General features: G+C 51.8%; 1 protein-coding gene across 5 annotated transcripts in view; it reads right to left on the reverse strand.

Annotated features, from left to right (window-relative positions):
- COL8A2 (collagen type VIII alpha 2 chain) overlaps positions 1-25,072 on the reverse strand; it is a 178,081-nt gene that overhangs the window by 25,226 nt on the left and 127,783 nt on the right. For all 5 annotated transcript variants that reach the window (XM_025215606.1, XM_006033704.1, XM_025215608.1 and 2 more), the window contains one exon: positions 4,308-4,486. In XM_025215606.1, coding sequence (XP_025071391.1) covers positions 4,308-4,464 — 157 coding nt within the window. In that variant the 5' untranslated portion in view covers positions 4,465-4,486. The remainder of the gene's footprint in view (positions 1-4,307; positions 4,487-25,072) is intronic.

The following is a 25,072-nucleotide window of genomic DNA, read 5'->3' on the forward strand; positions in this document are numbered from 1 at the left end:
TTTCCCTCTAACAATAGAGAGTAGAGATCCCTGGCCAGAGGAACAGTCAGGCTTTCTAAGCAGAGTTGCACAGGGCAGGGCCACATCCAGCCTGCATCACTGCTCCCTAAGCATCGCGAGGCTGTAGCTGAGGGGCAAAGCGCTGTGTGAGGGCCCTGGGGTTGGCGTGAGGGGTTCAGAGGGGCCATGTAGGGGACCTGATCTGGCCTAGAAGCACCATCTGCGAGCAGGAGGGCAGGCAAGCTTTGTGGGCAATGCTCCCTCAGCTCACAGAAGTCCCTCTATGGGGACCAGAAAATAATAATCATGACAAAAAAAGCTCATGGCTGTATTTTATTGCAGCAGCAGTGACATCCAGTGGCTGGTTAAGATAACTGCCTGGCCAGGGAGCATTTCTTGGGGAAGTCATGCCGGTGGCTGTGCCACGAGCCAGTGGTTTACTTGTATGCAAGTCCCTGGTCAGAGGCTGGGGATCCACTGTGCCTGGCACCAGGGAAGAGAAACCAGATCCTGGGACCCCAGGCCTACACAGGCAGGAGTTAGTGCCCAGCAGAAATACCAACCCAGGATGGCACCCAAGTGTAACCCAAAAGAGACATCTCGACAGGAGTCACTAGAACACCTCTCTTGCAATAGGGCTCTTCTATGGGGTCCTGAGGACATCTGATGAGCACCCCGCTGGCATGGGATGAGGCATGCCCAACACCTCCCCACCACCAGCCATCGGGCATGCACTTTGGCAATGGAAATCTTCATGAGCTGCCCCAACCTTTCACCCCTGCAGGGATTTAAAGCTCCTGCCTATCCCTCTGGGTTAGATTTATTTTCAACCGCTTGCAGCAGTCCAGCTCGGGGCAAGCACAGAGGTGGTTCAGAAGTGGGAGTTATCCCAGGAGCATGGACATGCCATGAAAAGCAGGGTGGATGTCATGTCCCCCCAACCCCCCATCTCCCCTCTCAGGGTGGCTACATAGGGGGAAGTGGCCAGCTCCTGGAGCTGCCCCTTGGGCTTCAGGGGTAGGCCATGGCCGAGTAGGGAGGAACACCGCAGCACTGGGTGAGCAAGCCAAGAAATGCATTTGTCCTTCCTCAGGACACAGCTTGGAGTGCTGAAACCCTGTCTCGGAGTAAAACAAACAAGCCCTGTTTCTAAAGACATGAACCAGGGCAGAGTCGTTCCTCCAAGGGCATTTAATTAACTGGGCCAAATCACCCTGCAGGTGCACTGCCTCAACAGTCAGGCTTCTGTCCCCTCCCGTCGGCTGACTCCCGAACGCTGTGCACCTGTGTTTTGGGTCTAGGCGAAAGGAGGAAGGGTGGAAAGAAATGGAGGTGAGAGGGAGGGAGGGGAGTGACTTGGAGCAGAGCAGACGGTTATGAAAAAGCTGTGGCTTGGCCGGTGGTGTTGCAAAAGGCCCATCGTACAAAGCAATGACCTCAGCCCCTTCGGCATCCCTGCCCCTCTGAGCGGCACATGTCGGTCTGCAGAGATCGTTTTAACATATGTGGAGCTGCAAGCCTCCTGCTCTTAAAGGGGAGGGAAGGGCTTCATCTCATTCACTCTCTGCAGTTCGCCGAGTCTCTCAGCATCAGCGCCGGTGGGTGCGACCCCCTCCCATTTGCGGGGGGACAACAAACATGATGGGGAAAAGGTGGACACTCGGGAATGCAGCATGAAGGTTCAGACTTAACAGACAGAAAGAACGTGCCCTGGATGACAGCGAAGGGTTGGGCTAGGAGCTGGCACATCTGATCTCAGCTCCTCTGGTGCAAAGCCAGATTGTGTCAGGGTCTACCCCAGATTGGGACCTGGCAATGGTGTGACCATGTGGCCCCACCACACTGGCCCAGAAGGGGCCCTACATCAGCCCTAATGCCACTGCTGAGTCCAGTGTAGGAAGGAGAGGGTCAAGCTAACAACCAGGTGCTTTGCACTTTATTTCCTATAGACAGCTGCTCATGGGGGAGTTCAGCCCTCTGCCCAGCAGAGCTGCAGGGACCAGGCTCTGCAGTCAGTGTGGGACCAGCATCTCAGGAGGGAGAAACCCTGCCGGGAGGGGGGCATATCTATCCAACTGTGTGCAGGTCTGGCTTGGGGGGTGGAGACCCTGCCTGCTGGCAAGAGGCCTCTTCTGAAGCCCCATTTTGCTACAAGCACATCCCTGCCCTGAGGAGCTTCTGGTCTGCAGAGAAAAGGAGGAAATTGGGAGCAAGACACTTTACTCCATCACCCAGCGGGTCAGCGGTAGAGCTAGGAGCTGGTCTCCCGGGTCCCAGGACACTGCCTTACCTGCTGGCCTGCACGACTTGTCAGGTGTGCGAATGATGTTCCCCTCATCTACATCAGCCCCACATGCATGAGCTATTTCCACAGGACTGTTCACCCAAAGCAGGGGGTTTTGCTCCTACGGAGGAAGCTGTCAGCCCTCAATAGGCCCATTTCTATTCACTCACAAAGGGCTCGGCCCCTTATAGATGAACCGAACACCTGCCTGACGCTCAGAAGAGTATGGGCAGGGGAAAGTTAATGCACTGGGCAGTGGTATCGCATACCACAGCAGAGACAGCAGCTGCCACTGGCCATGCCATAAGCTTCTTTCCTCGGTGAAGCCACCTGCGCATCCACGCATCTCTTGGTGTGCTTCCTGGGCTCTGCATCTCCAGAGCAGCACTGGGAAGACATGGAGCACAGGTGGGCAAGGGGACCCCAGACAGCCACAGGTGCCTGGGGACTGGGGGACAGCATGTAGAAGGAAATGCCAAGCAGCCCAGATGAAGGGTGGAAAGCAGCTCAGGTAGCTTTCCCCCCTGCAGGAGAATCGTCCTCAGTACAGCCCCCTAGGCTGAGGCTGCAGGTGCACAGCTGATAGGTGCAGCAGGTTTCATGAGAGAGGAGAGGGAGCAGCATGGGGCAATTCCCTGCATCCAGCCCTGTGCAGGGGGTGTGAGCAGCATCTGATGGAGGTTCACATGTCCTATGGGCACTGTTGGAGAGGCTTAGAGGACCAGAACCTCTCCACACAAGAGGTTACATGAGAAATTTTCTCCTGGGTTCAACCAGATGATGCCTTCCTTAAATCTCATTGACTTCCATCAGGACATACACTTATAGGGAAGTGTTCTCCCAAGCTGACCCTTGTGATCATCAGATCGTGCTCTGGTCCATGTGTTTAGTAATTCAGAGAAAGTTTTGGTACATCCCGAGGTATGGACAAGGTTAGTAAATGCACACTATGGGCATGCCATGGCCTGTAGCTTGTACCCTTGAAATCATAGAATCAGCAGGTTGGAAAGGACCTCAAGGATCATCTGATCCAGCTCCCTGCAGGAAAAGAGGAATGCTATCCCTACATCATCGCTCTCAACCGCCTCCTCTTGAAAGCCTCCAGTGAAGGAGGTTCTGCAGCTTCCCTGAACAATTCAGTCCACTGCTCACCCTTCTGACAGCATGGAAGACTTTCCCAGGATCTAATCTAAATCTGAAGTTTCCCAACAGCCAACCTTAATTTCATGAATGAGACTGCAGCTGATTTATATATGGCTCATGCAAGCAACAGTTTCTCTGCCTGTTGCAATAAGAGGCAATCACCCATGGCAATTCGTCTGGAACACATATACAAGTTGTAGCATAAAGCCTGCAAATGCAAAGCCCCCTCCCAGGCTTAGCAGCAAAAAGAAGGGGTCCCATCCAGTTGATAATGATTTGCATTCACATTAGAAATGAGAGCTGAATGTCACTGTGGAATTGGGGAACTAAAAACAAATGAGCTGGGAAAAGGAGATCCCAATGTCTCTGCAACACATTGCAGACCCTAAGTGTCCCTGAATGCCAAAGCTCTCCAGGCCAGCTACCCCCAGCAGCACACAAAAAAGTGATCAGGAGCAAGTTTTTTTCAATTTTGGGGAATAAAACAATGACAAGTCAGTGTGTCCAGCAGTGATCCCAGTGAAGACCACATCTACCTTTCTCTCTGCAGTGAGAGTCCCTGAATATTCATTGACCTGCCTGAGGCTCTCATCTGCAGCTGGAGCAGAGAAGTATGGTTCAGGATTATCCTCTTCCCTGACTGCATCTGAGGGGCTGCACCTATTTCACACTGTGCAAGTGAATCTGGACAAGGATACTGTACTGCAGGAAGAGGGAGGTGGTAGGTCATGCATGCTTGTGGATCATGAGAGCATCAAACAGGAGGAGAAGTTTTGCACCATTCCAATGGCTCTGACAGTCTCCGCGCTCTCAAAGCAAACTCTTTACTCCATGTTGCCTTTAAAAGCCCTAGCATTTTGTGCTTCAATGTGCTCCTTACCTAGATATTGTCCCTTGCCTTCCCGGAACGGGGGTCCCACAGGCCCTTTCACCATGGGTTGCATGTATTTCACTTGAGCGTAGCCTGCTGCTCCTCCTCCAGACACTGAGCGGATTCCAGCTACAAGCAGCAGCAATGAGACGGCTTCTGAGAGCATCCTGGCTTCGCTGCTAGGCTTTCTGTGGACAAAAAAGGACAGCCGGGTTAGGGAAACATGGGAGCTGCTGCTTTTTGCCTCTGAGTCCCTTAAAAGTTCATGAATAAGTATCGGCTTGACTGGGGGACAGTGGCAAGTCAGTGTTGCAATTCTCAGTTTGCCAGGACACATGCACCCTTCCACCCTTCGGATAACACGGCAATGGGCATGCTACCAGAGCCCAACAGATTATACTGCTTGCTCATCAACACCAAGGGCTAGGTCTACCATTGCCCAATACCACGTGCAATCCCTTGCCCTATGAATATGGCAGTAAAAGTTCAGGGCCTGACCTGCATGTTTGCAGGATCCGAGATGCTCCCGATCACCAACCCGAGTCAGTGAAGCAATGCCATGCAGGCTAAGGTAACCAACTGGGCATACCCAAAGGGAGGCTCAGGACTCAAAAGGGCAGACAGCTGTGCCTCCCTTTGTCCCCTGCTGCTTCCCATCACATTTCCCTCCTGTCCCCAAGATGGGTATAGATGGCCAAGCTGTGCTTAGAGGGCTGCTGCTGACCTGGACTAGACAGTCATCAGAGAGGACTATCAGGTCATACAGTACCGATTGCTAAGTGTCCATTCTGTACAGAAGGAGCCGTTATCCTCTGTGGGCTACAGTAAGAGGACAAATAATTGACCATGTACAGCAATAAAGTGAAATGTTTTGGCAAATGCCTGCTTCAGGACACAGTGGTATATATGTAGCCAGAAGAGCTGATAAGCGTGGAGAGGCACGTTCTGCCACAGACTTGCGGTGTGACCCTCAAATACATCACCTCACTTCTCTGGGCTCCAACACCCTCTCCGTACAGTGTGGATAACAACCCTGTTGAAACTGTAAGCCCTTTGTGCAACTCTGACTCATAGGCCCATTGCCTGGCTGAAGGGGGCCTTGATCTTGGCCAGGTCGTCTAGGTAATATGGTAATATTATTAATACATAGTAATAAGGTACCTAATATATGGTTTCAAAGCTGCCCAAATGAATGTTCATCTCAGGTAAATTACATCCAGGTTGTAAACTTCCATGAATAATTATTCTTTATCTATCCATCTATGGAGATGAATTCTTTATACATATAAAGAATTCTTATTCATGGAAGTTTATAACCCAGGTATAATTTATTTGAGGTGAACAATCATCTCATTCAACTATATATAAAATTGTTTGTCTCTTCTTTATATATAAAGAAGGGGGCCTATAAAGGCTATAAGTTTATCAAGAATTGGAGATGCGCTATTTACCAGAGCGCCCCTAGGAGTAACTAGGAATAATGGGTGCAAACTAGTGGAGAGTAGATTTAGGTTAGACATCAGGAAGACATTTTTCACAGTAAGGGTGGCCAGGATCTGGAATGGGCTTCCAAGAGAGGTGGTGCTATCGCCTAACTTGGAGGTCTTCAAGAGGAGGCTTGACAGTCACCTGGCTGGGGTCATTTGACCTTGGTCCTCTTTCCTGCCAGGGGCAGGGGGTCGGACACGATGATCCATTGGGTCCTTCCGACTCTACAATCTATGAAATAAATACACACACGTGTGCGCGTGTGTATATATCCATACACACATACACATATGGACACACACACCAAGGAAAGAGGCCTATGGCAGGGCCAGTGGCAGCTGCTGTCTCTGCTGTGGCATGCATATTATATATATGTCATATTATATATATATAAATATAAAAGCAGGGAGGAAAAAAGCTCTTCTGAGCTGAGAGTTGTTGTCACATCTCTCGAATGAACAGGATTTCCTCTAACAAAAAACGTGTGCGCTTTGGAGTTGGCTCTCGAAAAGACTTCAGGTTCCAAGTCCGGGCCTCACTCCGTGATTGAAACCTTAGAGGCGCTGAGCTCTGTTTGCGCTCAGACTGGGGAGTGGGTTCACGAACGCCTGTAGCTTTTGGCGGCCAGCAGCCTGAAAAATGAAATGTCAGAAATGAATTCCCACTCCGAGGTTTGCCAGTGCTAGTAGCTCTCCGCCGCGGTGCTTTTTAAACAGCAACAGGAGTTTGTTTGGTCAAGTACTTATGAGAACCTTTGATTGCGAAAGCATAGGAGGTTACGACGCGATGGAACACCAGACTCTGCCTTAAGTGCCTGTTTATATAAAATAAATACCCTCTATAAATATATCTTTCCTCTAGCAACATTTTCCTTGCCAGCTTTGAGAACCGAGCTGCAAACAGATTGATTTGCACCAGAGCACATTTATTTTCAGAAGCTTAAATAACACGGGATGCCAAAGAGCCGGCTATTTCCACCCCCTCCCCAGCACACACGCACACCAGTGAACTGTGGTTGCTATTAATAAGAATTAAGCACTTGGCCGTTCTCTGCCGGAGAACGAATGAGCAGAACTGCTCCTCAGCTGGATTTGATCGGAATTTCCTGAATTGCTTCCACTGAAACAGCAGCAAAAAAGCTGCAGCGTGAAAACCCCCCAAAACAAAATTAAACAACAACAAAAATTAAAATAAAAGGAAGAAAGAGGGGGAACCCAGCAGGGAACTGAGTCCAGTGCTACAAACTCTTGGCAAAGCCATCAGATATCTCTAAGCGAAGACACCGAGCCATGAACCACTCTTCTTTCCCCCCCCCAACAAATGTTTATGAAGTCTTCTTTTATACTCGAGGACAGCACTCCTGCAATTACACATCGGATCGGCGGTGAGCGGAGTACAGCGTTCCAACCGGCTGAGGTAAAGGATTTGTCTTGGCTGCCTCCTTCGGACTTCCATGTTTCCACTCCACCTTCTTCCATCCCCAGCCGAGGAAATGGCTCCTTGCAAGATCTGACGGGGCCTTTCTCAGTCGGGGAGCAAACTAGCACGGCAGCTTGTTCAAGTGCCTGGAGAGCATGAAGGAGGGGATTTGCTCTTCTTTGCACCAGTCAGAGGGAGGTGGAAATTAGAGTCCTGACTTGCCTGGCAAGGGGTTAGTGGGCCAGTTGGATGGGGCTGCTTTAACAGCAAGAGTGGTCTAGTGCAGTGGTTCTCAAACTTTTTTGGACCAGGACCTATTTGGAAACATCCATGGTCAGTCCCAACCCAATGCCCCTCACTCCCAACCCACTGCCCCCCCACCCCAGGCCCCAGCCCCGCAATGTGTGGGGCAGGGGGAGCCCCGAGCAGCCCCTTGCAGGCAGGAGCTCTGCCAGCCTGCAGGGGAAAAGCCACGGTTTCCCATGTTTTTCTACTTAAAGGAGAGTGCATTTTTAAAGTTTGCTCCCAGCCCTTTCATATATTCTTACAGCCTGCTTTTGAGTCGTGACCCACGGGTTGAGAAATGCTGGTCGAGTGGTTAAAGGCCACGTGTAGGGTTGTGAAGATGGGGGTCTCTAGCTCCATGTACCTCGCTCACAGTGAGAGGTTGGGTTCCCCTCTCTAGAGCCAACATCTGAGAATGGGTACGAGGCTTAATTAACGTAAGTCACTGAAGTGCTTTGAGATTTTCACAGGAAAGTATGAGAGCAGTGCACAGTAATGTGACCAGTAGGCAATAATACCTGAGCTCAGAGGCAATCAACTACAATGACAATCAAGCCAGAAATGTGCTTAGCCCAGTGCGGTGAGATAAGCTGGGGTCCTGAGCAGGGCCCAGAGGGACAAACAAGCTATCCTGAAGGGGTGTCCCACATGCCAGGCCAATGATGACAGCAAACACCAGTGCACCTAGACTTGGGCAGTCTGACAGAGGTGCTTCCTGATGCTCCTTAGTGCACGGGAGTATTTCTAGCACCACAGCAGGGAGGGAGGGAGTCCTTTTGCTGAAGGGATGCAGCCTGCTGAGCAGTTGCTGTCTTGCTCCCAGCTTCACCTAGCCTTGCCTCCTCTGGGTTGGTAAGCATAACACAGCCAGCAGGGCTAATGGGTCCTGTCCTTCAGACTATTGGGGCAGAAGAGGCTCTGCTCTACGGCACCTCTGCTCAGGCTGCTGAAGGATCATTTTTGGGGGGAGGAGGGGGTCGAACCCGCACAAATGCCGAGAGCCACCACTCAATCAATGGGGAGCACGCAGCACCTCGTCTGGTCCCTGGTTAACTGGAACTTGAGGACACCCCCTGCTCCAGCTGAGTGCAGGACTGCAGAGGAGCAGAGCTGACAAGCCAAGTGAAGAATCCCCCTCCAAGGAAAGGAATTAAAAATAAAGACAAGAGGCAGATGACTTGACACAGGCGCCGGGAGGGGGGTGGGATGTTGGACTGCAGCATGCCGGCCAGTGACACATGCCCTGCCCTCTTAATGAAAAGTTTCCAGAGAATGCAAGATTTAAGAGCCTCCAGCCTCCTTCATCCAGGGTCAGAGCCAGCAGGGATCAAAATCTCTCTTCTGACCGAATCCCCAGAGAGCTATCCAGGGTTATTTCCCGTCTGTTGAGCTTGTGGGACAGAGGTGCTTAAGTGCAAACGAGGGCTGGCTGCATTCAATGAGGTGACTTATGTCACGAGGCTGTAATCGAGGAAACTATTACACAGCCCTGGAGAGGCGTTTCCTGGAAAAGCATCAAGGCAAAGCTGCAAGGGAAGAAATTGTTTTGCGCATCTAAACCTTGGGTTAGAAATTTAAAATGGGAGCTCAGGAGTCGGCTGATCTGCTGAGCGCTGCTCGCGTACCGCCGAAACCATCTCTCCTAGGAAAAGCTGCGCTTGCCTCTCAGAGCTGCTCAGCCTCTTCCACACTGCCCATTTTTGATGACTCCTGAAAGCAGGATCACTCTTACCGAGCTGTTCAGCTAAGGGAAGGAGGAGGAGGAGGTGTATAGCACAGTTGTAGGAGACAGGACACTCAACCCGCTGTATGACCTGAGAGGAGTCATGCCCCATGCCTCAGTTTCCACATCTGTAAAATGGAGATCAAGACTAAATCTGAGCAAATTGATTTTAGCCAAACTTTCAGAGCCCTTCAAATTTGTGACCTTCAAATTTGTGACCACTCCCATAGCCAGAAGGGGGATTGCGGGGGGAGAATCAGCAATATTTAGTTTTCACAAGAAATTCCTACAACCATTTTTGGTTGCAATGGTGTAAAATTCTCAACCCCCGCTAAGAATGACACCTCCTTTCCTATGGAAGATCATTTCAGGCTACACACAAGGAAAAACTTCTTTACAAGTCGAGTCCTGAGGGTTTGGAACAGGCTGTCCCCAGAGGTGGTAGTCACCCACCCCAGTCCCTCCAGCCCCGAACACCTATGAAAGCCCCCCGGGAACTACAGAACAGGGCTGAAGTGTGGTGCATTATATACATTTGCCTCTTTCCACCTGTGAACTCATCATTCTTGGTTGCTGATGTCCCGATTATCCTGACAGCCAGCTTGATATAGGGTCAGCAGAAAAAAACACAGTCCGTGGATCCCACATTGAAGTGAAGTGGAGTACCTCAACAACAGTGATGCGCTCCACATACGAGTGAGCCAAGCAGGACAGATCAGCCCCCAGGTGGATGGTGGCTCAGTTGGGATCCTGCTGTAAAACGGAGCAGCAGGAGCTGCCCTCTCTCTACAGGGACCACATCTGGGGCAGAACCTTAGCTGGTCTAAATCCCACTGCAGTCAATGAAACAGCTACCACTGTCTTCGGTGTGGGGCACCAAAGAAGCGGGGAAAAGGGCAATGAATATTGGGAGTGAATCCAAGGCAAATAGATGAAAAAGCACAGCTCTGAGCTGGGTTGCAAACACCATGTGTAGGAGACCCTATACACAAGGAAGGGCAGAGCAGGGCTATTTATTGAAGTGGAGTACAGCAAGGAGTCAGGGGATGAACTCAAGAGCAGGCTGAGCATCTAGAGAACTTCCCACCAGCAGTGAAGGACTCTCTTAAGCAAAGGGGGAGAGACCCCTTTTCTCTGGACAGGTCACACCAGCTAGGAGAAACCACTGAGGAATACACCAGAGGACAGCATCCACCTGCAGCCTACCGGTTCTAATTTCATCTCTCCCTTCGCCGAGTCTCAGGATCAGAGAAGAGACCAGCACGTGGGATGACTTCGGATGGGACAAAGTGATGCAGACCAAGGACTGGAGTGGGGATATTTCCCTGAGGGCACCTTTGAGATGCATCACCCTGGCTCTTGGGAAGAGGCCAAGAATCCCCTTAGTTTCTCCATTCAGGGAGATGGGGTCTGACTCGGGCAGGCTTAGGAGAGGGAGTCACGTGCTTGGGTAGGCAGAGAGCTGGACTCGACTCCCATCTCTGCCCCTGACTGCGGCCCAGAGTTCCCCCCTGCCCTTTGTCTATCATCCCTGTTTAGAGGATAAGGTTTTCACAAGAGGTAATGCCTCTTTGCGTGTGTCTGATACACCTAAACCACAGTACAGTTGCTACTGCGATACCCATCTCAGAGAGCAGCAGTGGCACAAACACTGTGTGAGAAAGGCTCAGATCCTTGGAACCTCTTTCCAGCCTGTTGTGGCCCTTTGCCCTTTCCTGCCGAGTACAAGAAGCCATCGCTGCTGGTTTCTCAGTCTCTTATGCACATCTTTGAGGAGGAGGGTGCATCTCATCCCCCCTGTGCACCACGCCAGTGGCTCTCAACCTTTTTAGACTTAAGGCAACCCCGTGCTAGACTCAAATCAACCCTCAGAAAATGCAAGTGCCAGCTCTCGGCTTTCACTTGTTTTTTGACAGTGGCCATTTGTAGATACGCTCAACATTTTCTAAACTATCTTAACCGATTTGCATCACACAGTTCAAATCAAAATTTCAATTTGAATTAAGGGTTAATAGATGATCATTAACCATCAGTACTGGCTATACGTAATCTATACACTTGACAGCCCCTTAACAAAGATTGGAAGTAATTAGGAGGTGAAAATAATAAGCCTGTTTAAGCACAGCTACATTGTTGCAATCATCTAAAGTGCTGTTTCAGAAGCAGTAACTGCCCTGATAGGTAGGGTGAGGTGGTGTTGGCACATTTGACCTGGCAAAGGTATTACAGCACTTAGTGCTCGATAGCCTCTGCTGTGTTGCAAAAACCCAGCTGAGTTTCCCTTGTGGGGGTCGATATTTGCAACTCTTATCTGGAGTTCTTAAGGATGGTTTTTCCTAAAAGCAATGCCATATATACATGTTAATAAATACAGTTTAAAATTGCCTAATCTGGACTGCCCTAGTCTGCATTAATTTTAATCCTCATTCAGTCAGGATTAGTTCATTTGGACTGGAACCAATTTTAATTCAGACTACAGACACCCATGTTTATATAGTGGTGGTTGTAGTCTCAATTAAACCTAGAAAAATGTAACGTCTATAAATGGCCTGACAGACCAGTTCTTCTGTTGCCAAGATCTCAGAAAGCTCACAACGGGTCAGGATGTTTTTGACACTACGGGCTCCTATTTGAAACCTCTGGGTTTCTCTTGTGAATCATATGAGCGTTTGCAACACAACAGTGCTAATGTTGTACAAAACTCTTTGAATGGGCTCGTGGCACCCTGGGGTGCCCCAGCACCTGGGTTGAAAAGTCACTGTGCTATGCCATTACCTCGCCTCAGACTTATTTCTCATTCTCCCAAAGCTCCAAATCTTTTGCTTTAAACCAGAACGGCGATGCAGTTCGGAGCTTGCAGCTGCACAAGGGCTCTGGGGTTTGGCCTACGTCAAGTGCATAGTTTTTTTCCATCCTCAGACTGAACCATGGGCAAGAACCCAAGCTGGGAGCATTGGAGCCAGAGGAACGCCCAGCTCTGCCCGAGGTCATCGCTGTTGTTGTTATTTTTGCCTTTCAGTGGATCTGGACCAAAGAGACCAGAGAATTCAAAATGCAGAAAAATCAGAGCTGCGGCTTTACCTGCAAGCAAACACAGGGGGCTGTTACCAGCCTCTAAGGCTGGCACACAATGCAGCCTGCCCAGAGCAACTGGCTGAATAGGTGGGGGGCATCCATCACCCGTAGTTGGGAAGCAAAGACACAGAGCTGTCGAGAAGCCCTCTGAAGCTGACAGCTCGCATTATTGCACTTACAAAACAGGCAAGAAAAATGAGTTTCTCTGGAGCCGGCTCCCAAGGCTCCCACATGCTGCGCTCCCAGGGCACCCGGGCTGTGCCCAGGCAGTGGGAGGCTTGGGAACAGGGGGCCCTCACCATGTAAACTGACAGTCGTTAAACCCAGACAAATGTAGGGCACAGCTGTGGCATCCATTGGCAATCTTCTGGCTGATGATAAGAAGTGATTTGCTGTTCGAGCCTGCTGGCAAACTAGAAGCCACTCCTTTGGGTCTCACCTTGCATTAAGAGGGAGAGGGCTGTATAATCAAGAAGCTCCAAGCAATATCTGGTTGTTCCTGCCCTACATGTACAGCTATATGCCCAGGCAAAGCACTCTCATTCGTATCCCCTACAGTATTCTCAGTCCATTCACCTACCCCTGAATCACCAAAAAAATCCCATAGGCATTGCAAGGAAAAGGGTTTGGAATGGCCTGGCACCTACTGGCTGGTGACATCCTGCTGGAACAGCCCCATACTCACAGACTGGAGCAGACTGCAGGTCCAGTGGGCAGCACTTGGTAGTGACTTCAGAAAATAGCAATTCTGGTCTCGGGTCTGCCCCTGGCTGCCCGCTCACAGTAAAGTTACTTCCCTTCAACCTTCACTCTTCCTTGTCAGTATTGCTGGCCCCATTTTATAGACCTTTCTTCATACAAGCTACGGAGCTATAAGGCTGAAGAGCTCTGCAGAAGTGTTGAGTCTTGTTATTTCTTGCAGGGTCCATAGCTGTTGCCTTACACCACAATCCAGGACTGCAAAGGCTCTTCTGAGCAGCACAAAAAGTTTCAGCTCTCGCTCCTGGAAACCACTAGCTCCCAGAATGACATCATATGGGCAGCCTTCGAACTGGAGCAACGGATCCGGCCTGGGAATATCCCTTCAGCAAGAACAACAAGTACCCCTTGCCATCCAGCTCATACTCCAATGCGGTTGGGGTCTCGGCGCCTGCAGGAAATGGCACTTTCAAGGTTCATTGCAAAGCCGACTATGTTGCATGTGATTTTGTGTTGCACATGCACCTAAGAAAATACAAAATGGGTGTGCCAAACTAAACCCCCATGTGGGCCCATCTCTTAAGAGAACAGCATGCCTCTGGGCTTCAGGCTTGCAAGATGCTGTTATAAGGGATTACTTAAAGGTGCCTTTGCTGTGCCCTGTGCTGCACAGAGAGTAAAAGAAAAGCCCTGCCCTGGGGGTTTTGCAGTCTAAAGTCCAGATGCTGAAGACTCCTTATGACACCTTTTCTCTCATCCTTTTTGAAGAAAGGCAGAGGGAGCTGTGCGGATCATAGTGCCATATACTTTCCACCTGGGATGCAATGCTGGGAACACGCCTCAATGCACCGGGTCCCTGAGAAACCAAAGAGCCCGCTGCTAGAAGGCAGAACTGACTGTGACTTTGTCTGGAGAAGGATCTGGGTGTTTGGGGACCAAATTCACAGAGCCATGGAAGAGACCGAAGGTTTCACTTCCTTCGAGGAATCCCTCTGGGACCGGAGAGTCTCCGCACCTTCTCCACGAGAGCGCCCAGGTCCTGGTGTTGTGGGACAGGTTGGAAAGGGGTGTATATTAGGAAGCAGCCGAGGTGTGCTCTCCTCCTCCTGCCTCTGCACCCCTTCAAGGGAGCTTCTGCAGTGCCAGGCACACTCAGGGCTGCCGTAGGCTTCGGCAAGGGCCGGAGCAGCCCTTGGCTGGCCCCGAGTTCCCTCTCCTCCATCCCAGAGCTGGCGCCACAGCCAGGAGGAGTCTGGCCTGTGATGTTTCACTCACTTTGGATGGGAGACAATGAATGCACTTGTCCAAACGCTTCTTATCGGCTGGAGCCTTCTGCCAGAACGAGGTCCCTGAGCACCTGAGAGCAGTCGGGAGCGTGCTCCGATGATACATGCTGGTCCTCAGCCTAATGGGCTGTTTCCTGTCTGCGGCTGTGTTTCTCCACAGATGAGCTGAGATGAGCTTGGATGAATGCCTCGGCCCATTCTCCTCCTGCCTGGCCTGGCTGGAATCCTCCCCAACTCTGCAGGACCCACCTCTGTGCGATGGGGCATGCATGCTCGCCGCTCAGCCCGCACCATTTGTCAAAGCTGTGGGGGGCTGGTGCAGATGCTCAGAGTTATTGGGGGGGGGGCGTTTCTGGCGGATGCTGTTGAGAGGTGACCAGCCAACAGTGCTGAGAGCTGCAAAAGCTTTTCCTGGATCCTCTTCCAGGCAGAGATCCCCCCTCTGCCTGGTGCTGCCCATCCTGTGAAATCCAACCGGAGGAACCAGGCAGGGTGGCATGCAGATGGGGCAATGGCTGGCTTTGGCAGGAGGGGGGCAGCATGATCATATGCAATTTCCCCAAGTGAACAAAGCCAGGGCAGTTACTCCCCTCCCTCACAGTCCCTTCACGTGAAGGGTCACCAGTACCCCAGTCCCTTTCATACTGCCCAGAAGGGATGGGAAGCCACAAGAGGCAGCTTCACCCCCTGGCCATGACGCTAGACTAGACCTTTACAGCTGGGTGCTCTGCCGCTGGCTCCACCACTGATCTACTGCAGGACCAGGGGTGGGGGAGCTCATGGTGCTAAATACAAATGGTCCATGTGGGTTTGCTGGGACCAGGAGCCCCGTTTGCATCCCCCTCATCTGCAGCAGGTGGGACAGCCAGCTGACGAGACAGCAAGCATCATGAGAGTCACTTGGAAGTGTGGTGGGGGGGTGGGGGAATTAGCCGCTTGCTCCCAACAGACCCCTGGCAGAGGGCAGGGAGATAAAGCAGACAATAGTCTTTGCCAAACCTAAAATAAAAACAACACAGGCACTTCTGGGGGAGGGGGAGGGCGAAGGGGAAAACCAAAACCTTGCTGGGCTTGTGGTTAGAAGCCGGCAGCTCCGAGGCTCCCAGGACGTTGCACGTTTGGGATGACAGCCGTGTCTGAGAGCAAACTCGCAGCTTAGCAGTGCTGCTTTCTTTCTAGGCAGATTTACTTCTTTAGGAGGGGTAAGCAGGCTTGAAAGGGCAAGACACTGGGCTTCCAAATGTGTCCAGTCTTCCCTCGAGGCAAAATTTCCACCAGCAAGGGCTTGTCTTGCCAGAGTGGGACTGAAAAAAAACCCACCCCAGCTTGAGGACGAGGATTTGGAGAGAGTTATGACTCTATTACAGGCCTGAGCGGCTGAGCAGAGATTTCCGGACAGGCAGCAGCTAATTCTGAGATAGACGGTAGCTGAAATCGGGAGGCCTGCTGCTCCTGCAAGCGACTGAACAGGATCTGCCCCTGCGTGGTGCGCTGGGCTGCACAAGGCCCCGCAGAGCCTTGCTGATAAAGGGGGTGCTCAGTCATACACCGACTCCTGTGTTGCTGCGTGTTATTTGGCAGCAAGCCTGGTCTTTAGGGTAGGATGCAGGACAAGCCAGAGCCTTGGATTCTCCTTCCAGCTTGGCTGCTGACTAAAGCCTTCTGCTCAGAAAAAAATTGCATCTGTTTAACTTAAAAATCAGCTTTAAACAGGTGCCGACTCCCGTACAGACTTATTTCACAGAGTAGGGGTGTATGTCAGCAAAGCAGTTACCTGGCACAGCAAAAGAGGAAGAAGATACCACAGTTTCTCTCATCTTTCAGTGGGTACAAGTGTATACACAGGCAGCTATAGCAGAGCGGCTGATGTAGCAAAAGCCCTTTGTGCAGCGAGTAGGTTGTGTGCCCATGCCCTAAGGAACTGGCTCTCAACCTTTTTAGACTCCAAGCAGCCTTGATAGATTGGAGGCCCCCTCCATAACTGTTGTGAATGGAGGGGCACCCTATTTCAAAAACACTTGCACCCTTCAAAGGATCTCACAGCCCGGGCACCCTGGTTGTGAATCACTGCCCTAAGAGATACCTCTAGAGCCTTTCAGTCATTTCAGGCTAGCTCAGATCCCTTCCCAATCGATTCAGTGAAACCAAAGTGCACTCTTCCTTGCAACTGCCCTAATTTAGATGCATCAGGTAAACTGGTGCAACTCGGCATGCAAAGAGACCCTACGTGCCTGTGTAGCACCTAGCACATCAGCTCCTTGATCTTGGGCAAGGTTTCAGTGGGCTATTGCAAGCCAAATCTGTGAGACACGTTTGCTTCCATACTTCTTAAGAGGCTGAACTCCTCGTCACAGTTTAAGCATTGTGTGTGTGCAAGATACCATTCCTTGTCCAGCCTGTGCTTGAAGCACAACGAGGCACCCCAGCTGCCCCGTCACCCACATCCCTGTTCGTGCATCAACTCTCCTGGCAGAAGGGGTGCACAATTCAGGCAGGGACTATAGCAAGTCATTTTGTTGAACTGACAGTAATAGATGAATAGATAATGGGGGAAGGGATTATATACTGCAAGCTCTACGAGGCAGAGACCTTTCATCGGTAGAGCATCCAGCACAGGGAACCACAGACTCACTTAGCTCCTAGATGCTTCAGCAATATACTAATAAAAATAACAACACGTGGCCAGGTCCTCAGCTAGTGCATGGCATGTCGCATGCATCTACCAGATGCAATGGAGCAAAGGGGATGTGTGCTGCCAGCATGGTTGACTGCAGTACCACGGATGTCTGACATCTGCTGTTAGGCGATCGGATGACTCCCATGCTGTGGCCCCTAGGGCACACTATCATCCCCTGTTTTGATTAGCACAGGTCATTTCCCCAGCCACCCTGTGGCCAATGGTCTCTCCTGCCACGTCTTATTGTTTACGTTGTTTTGAGCCCTCTGCTCAGTTGGGGAACTGTTCTTGCTAGTGCTTTCACTCCCCATCTCCCAGGATGTCAACGGTAGGCTTCACACCACTATAAGCCCAGCCAGTCTTATTGCCTTCCCTCAAGACTTACTTTAAATCACCTACCACCTCCCTCACCAGCAATATTTCCAGGCCTGGCTCACCCGCATGGCAGTGTCTTTCTACTTTACGCCTGTGGCTTACCTGAGTCAGCCCCTTTTCTCCCCTGGCCATCAAGAATTAACCTCCAGCAGAGCTCCTGCTTCCAGGATGTCTCCAGTCCAACTGCCTAACCCCCTGGCAAGGTCTCTTATATACCCCCAGAAGAAGGCGTAGCTCCTGCTTTGTGCCTACAGCCTTAAAGGTACATGATCCCTTTCTGCATAATAGCGGTAGGGGTTCCCTATTACAATGATGCTGCTTTAAAATAGTGATGATGAAGTGCCTAGATTTCAGGACGAGGGTTGAGGTAGGGATGTTTCAGGGACTGCATGGACAGCAATTATTTTTAAGGGCAAGCATAATATTCTGATTCAGGCAATGTATGGACATCTCTTTCTATCCTTCCCTCACCCACCCCCTCTCCTTTTCGACTTTCCTTTCATCCCCCTAGCACCCCTAAGCCTCCAGCTCTGAAACCCACAGCGGTTTTGGTTACTCCTTTCAGGAAAGCAACCCCCCCCGGACACGATGTCTGAAACCACATTGCAGCACATCGACGTGATCCTCTTTCCAGAGTACCAGGAGTTGACATCAGCCCCTGCTTCCAACGATTAATTTATGAAACTGATAAATAACCCACATGTGTTTCAACTCAGAAGAAGAAAGAGAAGAGAACGAGGCCACAGCCGAGGCAGTCTGCTGGGTTATTTTTTTCATGGCGCTCTGTCACCTATTGCATGGACCGTTACATGTCCACCCCATCACCGGTTCCTCTCTGTTGGAAGCTGCCTCGGCCAATCAAAGGTGATAATTTACAGATTACACGTGTAGCTTTACAGCCTTTCGCCCAAGTCAGGTGGGGGAGGAGGATTTTAAACAGCTCCATATGACCACAAGGCAGGAACTCTGTTGAGAGGCATTTTCTCCTCTCTGTGTGATGGGAGCTCTGCGAGCTGCGTGCTCTGCTTTCCTGGCAGCTCAGAGAAGAGACGCAGCAGCTCTTCATACAGCTCAGTCGCTCTGCATTCCTGTCGGGAGCCTGGATTGCCTTTATCTCCATTACACAAAGCACACCTTGTGGGGACGAGGGCGAGCATGTTTAAAGAGGGTGTGCGTCATCAGATAGGTAGAAGCTCCAGTGCACGCTTGCAAACTCAGGGGGGCATCACATGTAACCCACACTTATACTCCACCTCCTGCCACTGGCTGGGCCACCCTGATTTTTATAGAGAATGGGCCCAGCTTGACACAACTAGAGCTGAAATACTGAGCTCAGGTAAGACAGGCTCCTGGATTTGAATGCAAAGGCCACCGATTCAATCTGTGCTGAGTCTCCCACTGGCCTTATGCTGCTCATGCATGTCCTGTGCTGCACTAGATTTTAGCACAAACACTCACAGAGTTTTGAAAAGTCTGGCCCTTAGTCTGCAATTAGCAATAGAGATGGCCCCGACGTGCTCTGCACCAACAACCATGCCTGGATGTCTAAGGGCTTGGTTTATAATGCTGCCTTGCACCCTGCATCTTCCAATGACTAACTGCTTGCTAAAGCCTGGATGATGCTTCCCATTTCCAGGCACTGAGAGCAGACGGGCTTTAATGGGATGTTGATGTATCACCACTGGTAGGTGCATAGGGTCTCCTGGTTGAGGTCAGGGCTCTGTTGTGCAGACACCAAGAGAAGGACAGTCTCTGCGTTGTACAGTTTATAAACTAATGAACCAGAGGGACAGCAGATACAATAGGAAAACAGAGGCAAAGCGGGGCAAGATGACCTGCCTCAGGTTGCACAGCAAGTAGAGAGCAAAGCCCAGGGTTCAAAACCTCCTCTCCCTCCTCCCAACTTAGCACCATGCAGTTCCCGGGCTCTAAACTCTCCTGCTCTTCAGAAGAGTTGAGACTTAGGGCCCATCTCTCCCCCTAAGACAAGCCCCCACAGTGTTTTCACTGAGCCCCCTGCCATCTTTGCCACTGAAGTGAGTACATGTGGCTGGGTAGCTTTAGGACCGTTTGCAACTATGTCCCTGAAAGAAAATGGAGAGTCAAATCTCATGCTTCAGGGCACAAACTGAACGGCATCCGCAGTGCTCAGGGAGGAAATGCCTTTGCTGCAAACAGCATTCCAGAGCTAGCAAGGTACATAACAGCCACCTGGGCCCCAGCACCCCAGGTACGGGTGCAGACCGCCGGCCGGTGCTCTGCTCCCTTCTCATCTGGTAGGAGAAGAGACTGGACCTCATTTCCTGGATTGAATTTGGCCCCTGCTGCTGGAGCACCCATATTTTAAGCCCCCGAGGGCCTAGATGCCAAGCTTCCTCTTTCCTTGCCCAGGAATACTAACCGGATATCAAGCAGGCAGACATTCGCTGCTGGCGTTTCTCCAAGGCAAGCTCTGCGGAGTGGGGAGCCAGGGTCAGACATGACTTCTCAGAGCACCTCACAAGGCGAGTGCTGAGAAGCCACGGCCTGGTCCACACTGCAAGGGCAGCCCCTGGGGCAGCATGCACGTGTGTGCACCGACGCATCTCCAGCAGCGGCTGCGAAGTCCATACAGATAGGATGGTAACCAGTTCACCTTTTGAGGTAGCTTCACAATCAGGTTGTCAGAGCCCTGCCCTAAACGGGGTGGAGTGGGGGGGCCTACCTGCACTCCCAAGCGTGCTGGCTCCGGGCATGTGCACAGCATCTGCTGAGCAGCAATCAGGAGCAACCAGTTAACACCACTTAACAGCAATTCTGCTAGATAATCATCACCTGCTGTTACTTCCACCAGCCAGCAAGGCCACGCAGCTAATGGGCTCAACTGGCTGCTCATAAACCACTGCACAGGTACACAAGGCTCAGTTTGAAACGAATGGGGCAGAAAGCCAGGAATGCAATTAACCATGGGAGCCCTGTACAGTCAGGGCCAGAGGCTCTGGTCTAAGTCTCCTCTCCTTACGCCCGCTGGAAGGGAGCTCTCCGCAGCAAGGAGAAAGTCATGCAGTGACTGCATGTAAAAAGCATCCAAGTGGTTACATCCATCTTCATTCATTAGACAGACACTGCTTAGCCCCAGTGAACATTTGCCTGGGAGGATTTAGACAGGGCTGATGCTGCCTCGAGCAGGGGGTTGGATAAGGTCTGCCTGCCCTGTTTTCGGATGCTTGGGCATATATATATAGCTGTGGGGAATCCAGTCATTCCACAAGTGGTGCTGAGTACTCAGGGTCCATACTGCACAGATGCTGAAGGGCAACGGGGTTTCGGTGGGTGACCGAACCTCAGTAAATCTGCACCCGCATGAGCCAAGAGACCGTGGCGTGGCAGACGGAGCTATGCAGAGGGCATGGTTGGACTCCGAATGCGGGGAGTTTGTAGTGGGTTCCTCTCCCTTAGAGTGGGATGAACTAAAACCCTAGCTCCAAACTTGCCTGGATGTGAGGAGAACTGAGGGGCAAGGTTAAGGTGGCCCGTTCGAACCCCAGCATAAACAACGGTGAGCTTGGAGGTCTCATCCTGCTGCACCAGTGGGCACCCGTCTCAGACAGAGGGAGGGCTCAGTCTGGAAGAGCAACCGTGGGCTGAAAGTCAGACCCGAGGTATGAGCAGAGCTGCGGGCAGGGGGAGCTGAGGACCAGACTAGCGGGAGGCAGGAGGGATGGTAGGTTCGCTGGCAGAGCTCGGTCACCGGTGCAAAGAGCAGCTGTGTCCGTCTGCACGAGAAGACGGTACCAGCAGGGTTTGAAATAACGGCTGGGATTCAAGAGGGAGTGCTGTGGGGCAGGGACCACTAGGCTGGCCATCATAGAGGACAGTCCGGTTGTCCTCTGTCCTCTATTGATACGAAACCAGATGCCCTTATGTCCTCTATTTTTCTCTTGAAAAAAATAGAGGACGTAAAGGCATCCGGTTTCGTATCAATAGGGGACAGAGTAGCAGAAAACCAGAATGTCCTCTATGATGGCCACCCTAGGGACCACCCAGCCCACCCAATAGGCTCCCAGTCTGCGACTGGGGCTCACGGGCAATACCGTGATTCCAATACACATGAGCAGCAGCAATAAATCCTCAGGGTCCAGCAGGTCTCCAGGCAGAGACCCCCAGACAGCCTGACTGACAAGACTATCTCCAACCATGCTTCAGCTCTACTAACATTATGGCTTCTAACCAAGAAGCCCAATCTGCTCTAAACGCAGTCTGCCTATGCATGCCCCCACGGCAAACATCCTATGGCCCCTGTGGCTACAGGACAGAGCTGGAGGTGAGTTATGTCCTTGTCACCGGTTCAGCCCAGGACACCATGTGCAACTTGACCCTCATTGGCTGCTCCTCCTTTCCCTGTGTCCTCCCGGCACTGGATCTTTCAATGCCCCAAATTCTGCTGCTGAGTCCCCTGGTTTCCCTTCACTCCCTAGGGAGGGGCTGGGAGTGGGGGAAGATGGGGAGACAGCATGGTGTGGGCCGGGCAGGTGAGCAAAGCTTGGGAAAATGGCTTGAGGAATGCTGTTCCTTGCATGTAGCCCACTGACCATGCCTCTCACCAGTGCCAAAACCACTGTGGTCCCCCTAGGAAGGAGACGGCTTTGGATGCAAAGGAGGAAAAGGGGGTCTGCAGTTGACAGGGGCAGTAGTTGGGGGAATACGAAGATTAAGGCCGGGCTGGAATGGCCAGGACTCTGCTTAGATTTAGATTGCGATAAGGGTTCGGCGTGTCGGTGACGGACAGCTTGGAAAACCTGGCCGTGCACAGGAGTGGAGCTCTTCTGAAACCCCAGCCCTTGAACTTTTGGGCCCCTCTGCCTCCCTCAGCAACTTAGAAGGCTCAAGAAACAATGGCAGCCCCAGATCGTGCCGCAGCCGGTCCCAAGCACAAAAGCATCCCAGCGAACAAAAATGCCAAGGAACGGGCCTGTGAGTAAAGCTGAGCAAAAAGAAAAGAGAATGCAAAAGGGGAGGGAGGGCGGAGGGAAATGGCTGAGGTTAGAGCCAGAGGCACATGGGTCGCACCAGGTAAGGAAAATAAATAAATAGCTGATTCAGGATTTTGCTTTCCTTTTCTTTTATTTAGCAGAACCTGTATTTTTACAGCTGCAATCCCTTAAAACGGGATTTTTTCCCCTCAAACAAAATCCCCGTAAAATAATGTTTCATAAAAATAAGCGTTCTTCTTCTAAATCCCAAAGTCGGAAAAAATCATCACCTAATAACCATAACAGCAGGTGATGATTATCATCACTACTCCCTCTTGAATCCCAGCCGTTATTTCAAACCACCCCTGATGATGCTGGTTCAGACCAACGAGAAGAGGAGCCTGCATCTTTAAAGGGCTCCGTCGCTCGCATGTGACAAACTCCAAGATGACGTGATGTCATCGGAGCTTACATGACACGGGGTGTGATGAAACACCACCGCGGTGTCAGCGGCTCCTGGGGCGAAGCCCTGGCTTTGTCCCTGGGTGGGAAGCTGGGAACTTGGACCCACCGCTGGTATTTTTCTCAGTCTTGGCTCCCTGCAGCCTGTCCTCCTGGCTAGCTGGAGGTCACACCCGGGCCTCCGTTCAGATTGGTGTGAATAGTCATTCATCGAAATGGGTGAAAGGAAGGGAAGAAACGCACCTGGACCTGACTGCGGGATAACAGCACGAGTTTAGATGGTGGCCTCTTTTGGAACGACAACGAAGGGAGTTTCTTAGCCCCTGGTCTAAAGTGGGGCAAATCCACTTGCAGTTCCAGTGGCAAAAAACCCAGCGATGGTGCAATTCCTCTGCCTTTAGCTACTCCTTAACTGCCCCCAGACTTGGCTGCAGCAGAAGGAAGGTGGCCTGGGGCACCTCCCTAGGACATGCACTTATCAGACCTCTGAAAACTGGGAAATACAGAATTAAGGGAACCTATTCAACACAATCTGAATTCCAGCCATAGCCACTGGGAACAGCTTGTGAACAGTGGTCCCAAGGGGGAAATGGTGACTCTGGGACACTGGGGTATGGCTACTGGGCACAGATGGAAGCAGTGAAGTTCCCTTAAAGACGTGCCAAGGATTGCAGGTCCAACACCCCAGGCAGCGCTAGCTCTTCTCTTTTCCAGAGAGGCAGCTGAGCTACAGAGAGATGAGGTGACATGCCCAATCTCACAAAGCAGCCTGTGGTAGAGCAGGTAGCATGCCAGCTACCAGACTCCCCTTTCTTCCTCCCACCTATAACCACATGCCCACACGCTCTTGGCACTAGGAGCCCAAGGGTAGGCGGCAGAGGGGGTTTCATTTCCCCTGCAGGCTTCAGACCCAGGCTAGTCATTAGTAGCTGGCTCCTGTGTGCTGGCTCCACAGGTTGAGTTACCAGCCAGTTTCCACCCTTGTGTGTCCCCAGGCTGCCTCTGGGCAAGGACCTGCTTTCTGGGCCACGTCTTTCCCTCTCACCGAGCTCGTGGGGAAGCGGTGCCAGCAGAGTATGTGCATCAAAGCTGCTTTTACAAACGGAGCTGGCCAGCGATCAGATGTCAGGCGGGCTAAGTGCTTCACCCCAGAGACACCAACACTCAGCCCCATTGAAGTTCATAAAGCACCGGGGAGGGAGTGGAGGAGTCCTACAAACTGCTTCTCAGCCTTGGCAACTCTGGATCACGTCCTGGGCCTGAAATAAATCTGCTTAAATGGGGTGTGAAAAACAAGCCATCGCTCACGTGTGACAAACTCCCCTGCTGCATTTTCCAGTCCCTTCAACTCCACGGGGCCAAATGCAGCCCCGGGGTAAGCCCGCGGAAGGGGATGGTCCATAATGGAGTGGAATAGCGGCCTGTCCTGTTAGGACTTTTTGCCTGGGAGTAGTGAGGGGAATAGTGCCTTTTTAATGAGGTTGGGATGGGAAAGAATAGGGAACAAACAACCTTTTCTTTTACTCGCGTGAGCAAGCAGGGTGGGGTTGGGAGGGAGGGGGGCCCAGCCCACCCCTTCACCTCATTATACTGATCGTAGAGCCCGAAAGACTTTTCGGTACCCCGACTTAGCAGCACATAACTCTTTGGCGCTGGGTCAAAACAGACTGGAGTTTCATAATGCAATTATCCTTTCTTCTTTCACTTAAGCCCCTGTGGCCCAAAGGAGGTTTGCTCCCAGCAACATGCCCACGTACGGGTTCCTAATGCACCGCGGCGTACACAAAGGTTCTGGCTCACACGTCATTCTGGCCCTGGCTTCCAGAGCGAAACACCCCAAGAGAGTCACAGTTCACCCTGGGGACCGGAGAGCCGACAGGTGTGACCTGCCTCCTGCACCCCAGGCGCTGCTGCTTTTGCACTGGCTCCTACATCAGGCAGAGCGACTTCTCGCTGGCGGGTGCAAATCTGGCCAAAATACAGCTGTTCCCTTCCTCTCCCCACACCCCCAAAGGGCCTTGCTGTCTCCAGAGCCAGCCTGGGACAACAGCATGTCCCAGGTCCCCATTTGCCTCACAGAGCCAGGAGCTCAAACGCCAGCTAGCCAGGAGGATAGGCTGCAGGGAGCCAAGACTGAGAAAAATACCAGTGGGGGGGCAAAGTCCCCGGCTTCCCACCCAGCTCCGCACCCAGGGACACAGCTGCTGTAACTGGGGATGCAGGAAGGCAGCAGCCCTGCACCCCATGCCCCCACTTGTCCCAGGCACATCAGATGGCGCAGAGCCTCCCTCCTCCCTACTAGCACTGCCACCAAACCCGGAGAGCCGAGGGAC

This window comes from Alligator sinensis, unplaced genomic scaffold, assembly GCF_000455745.1.
Source record: "Alligator sinensis unplaced genomic scaffold, ASM45574v1 scaffold800_1, whole genome shotgun sequence".
Classification (NCBI taxonomy): domain Eukaryota; kingdom Metazoa; phylum Chordata; order Crocodylia; family Alligatoridae; genus Alligator; species Alligator sinensis.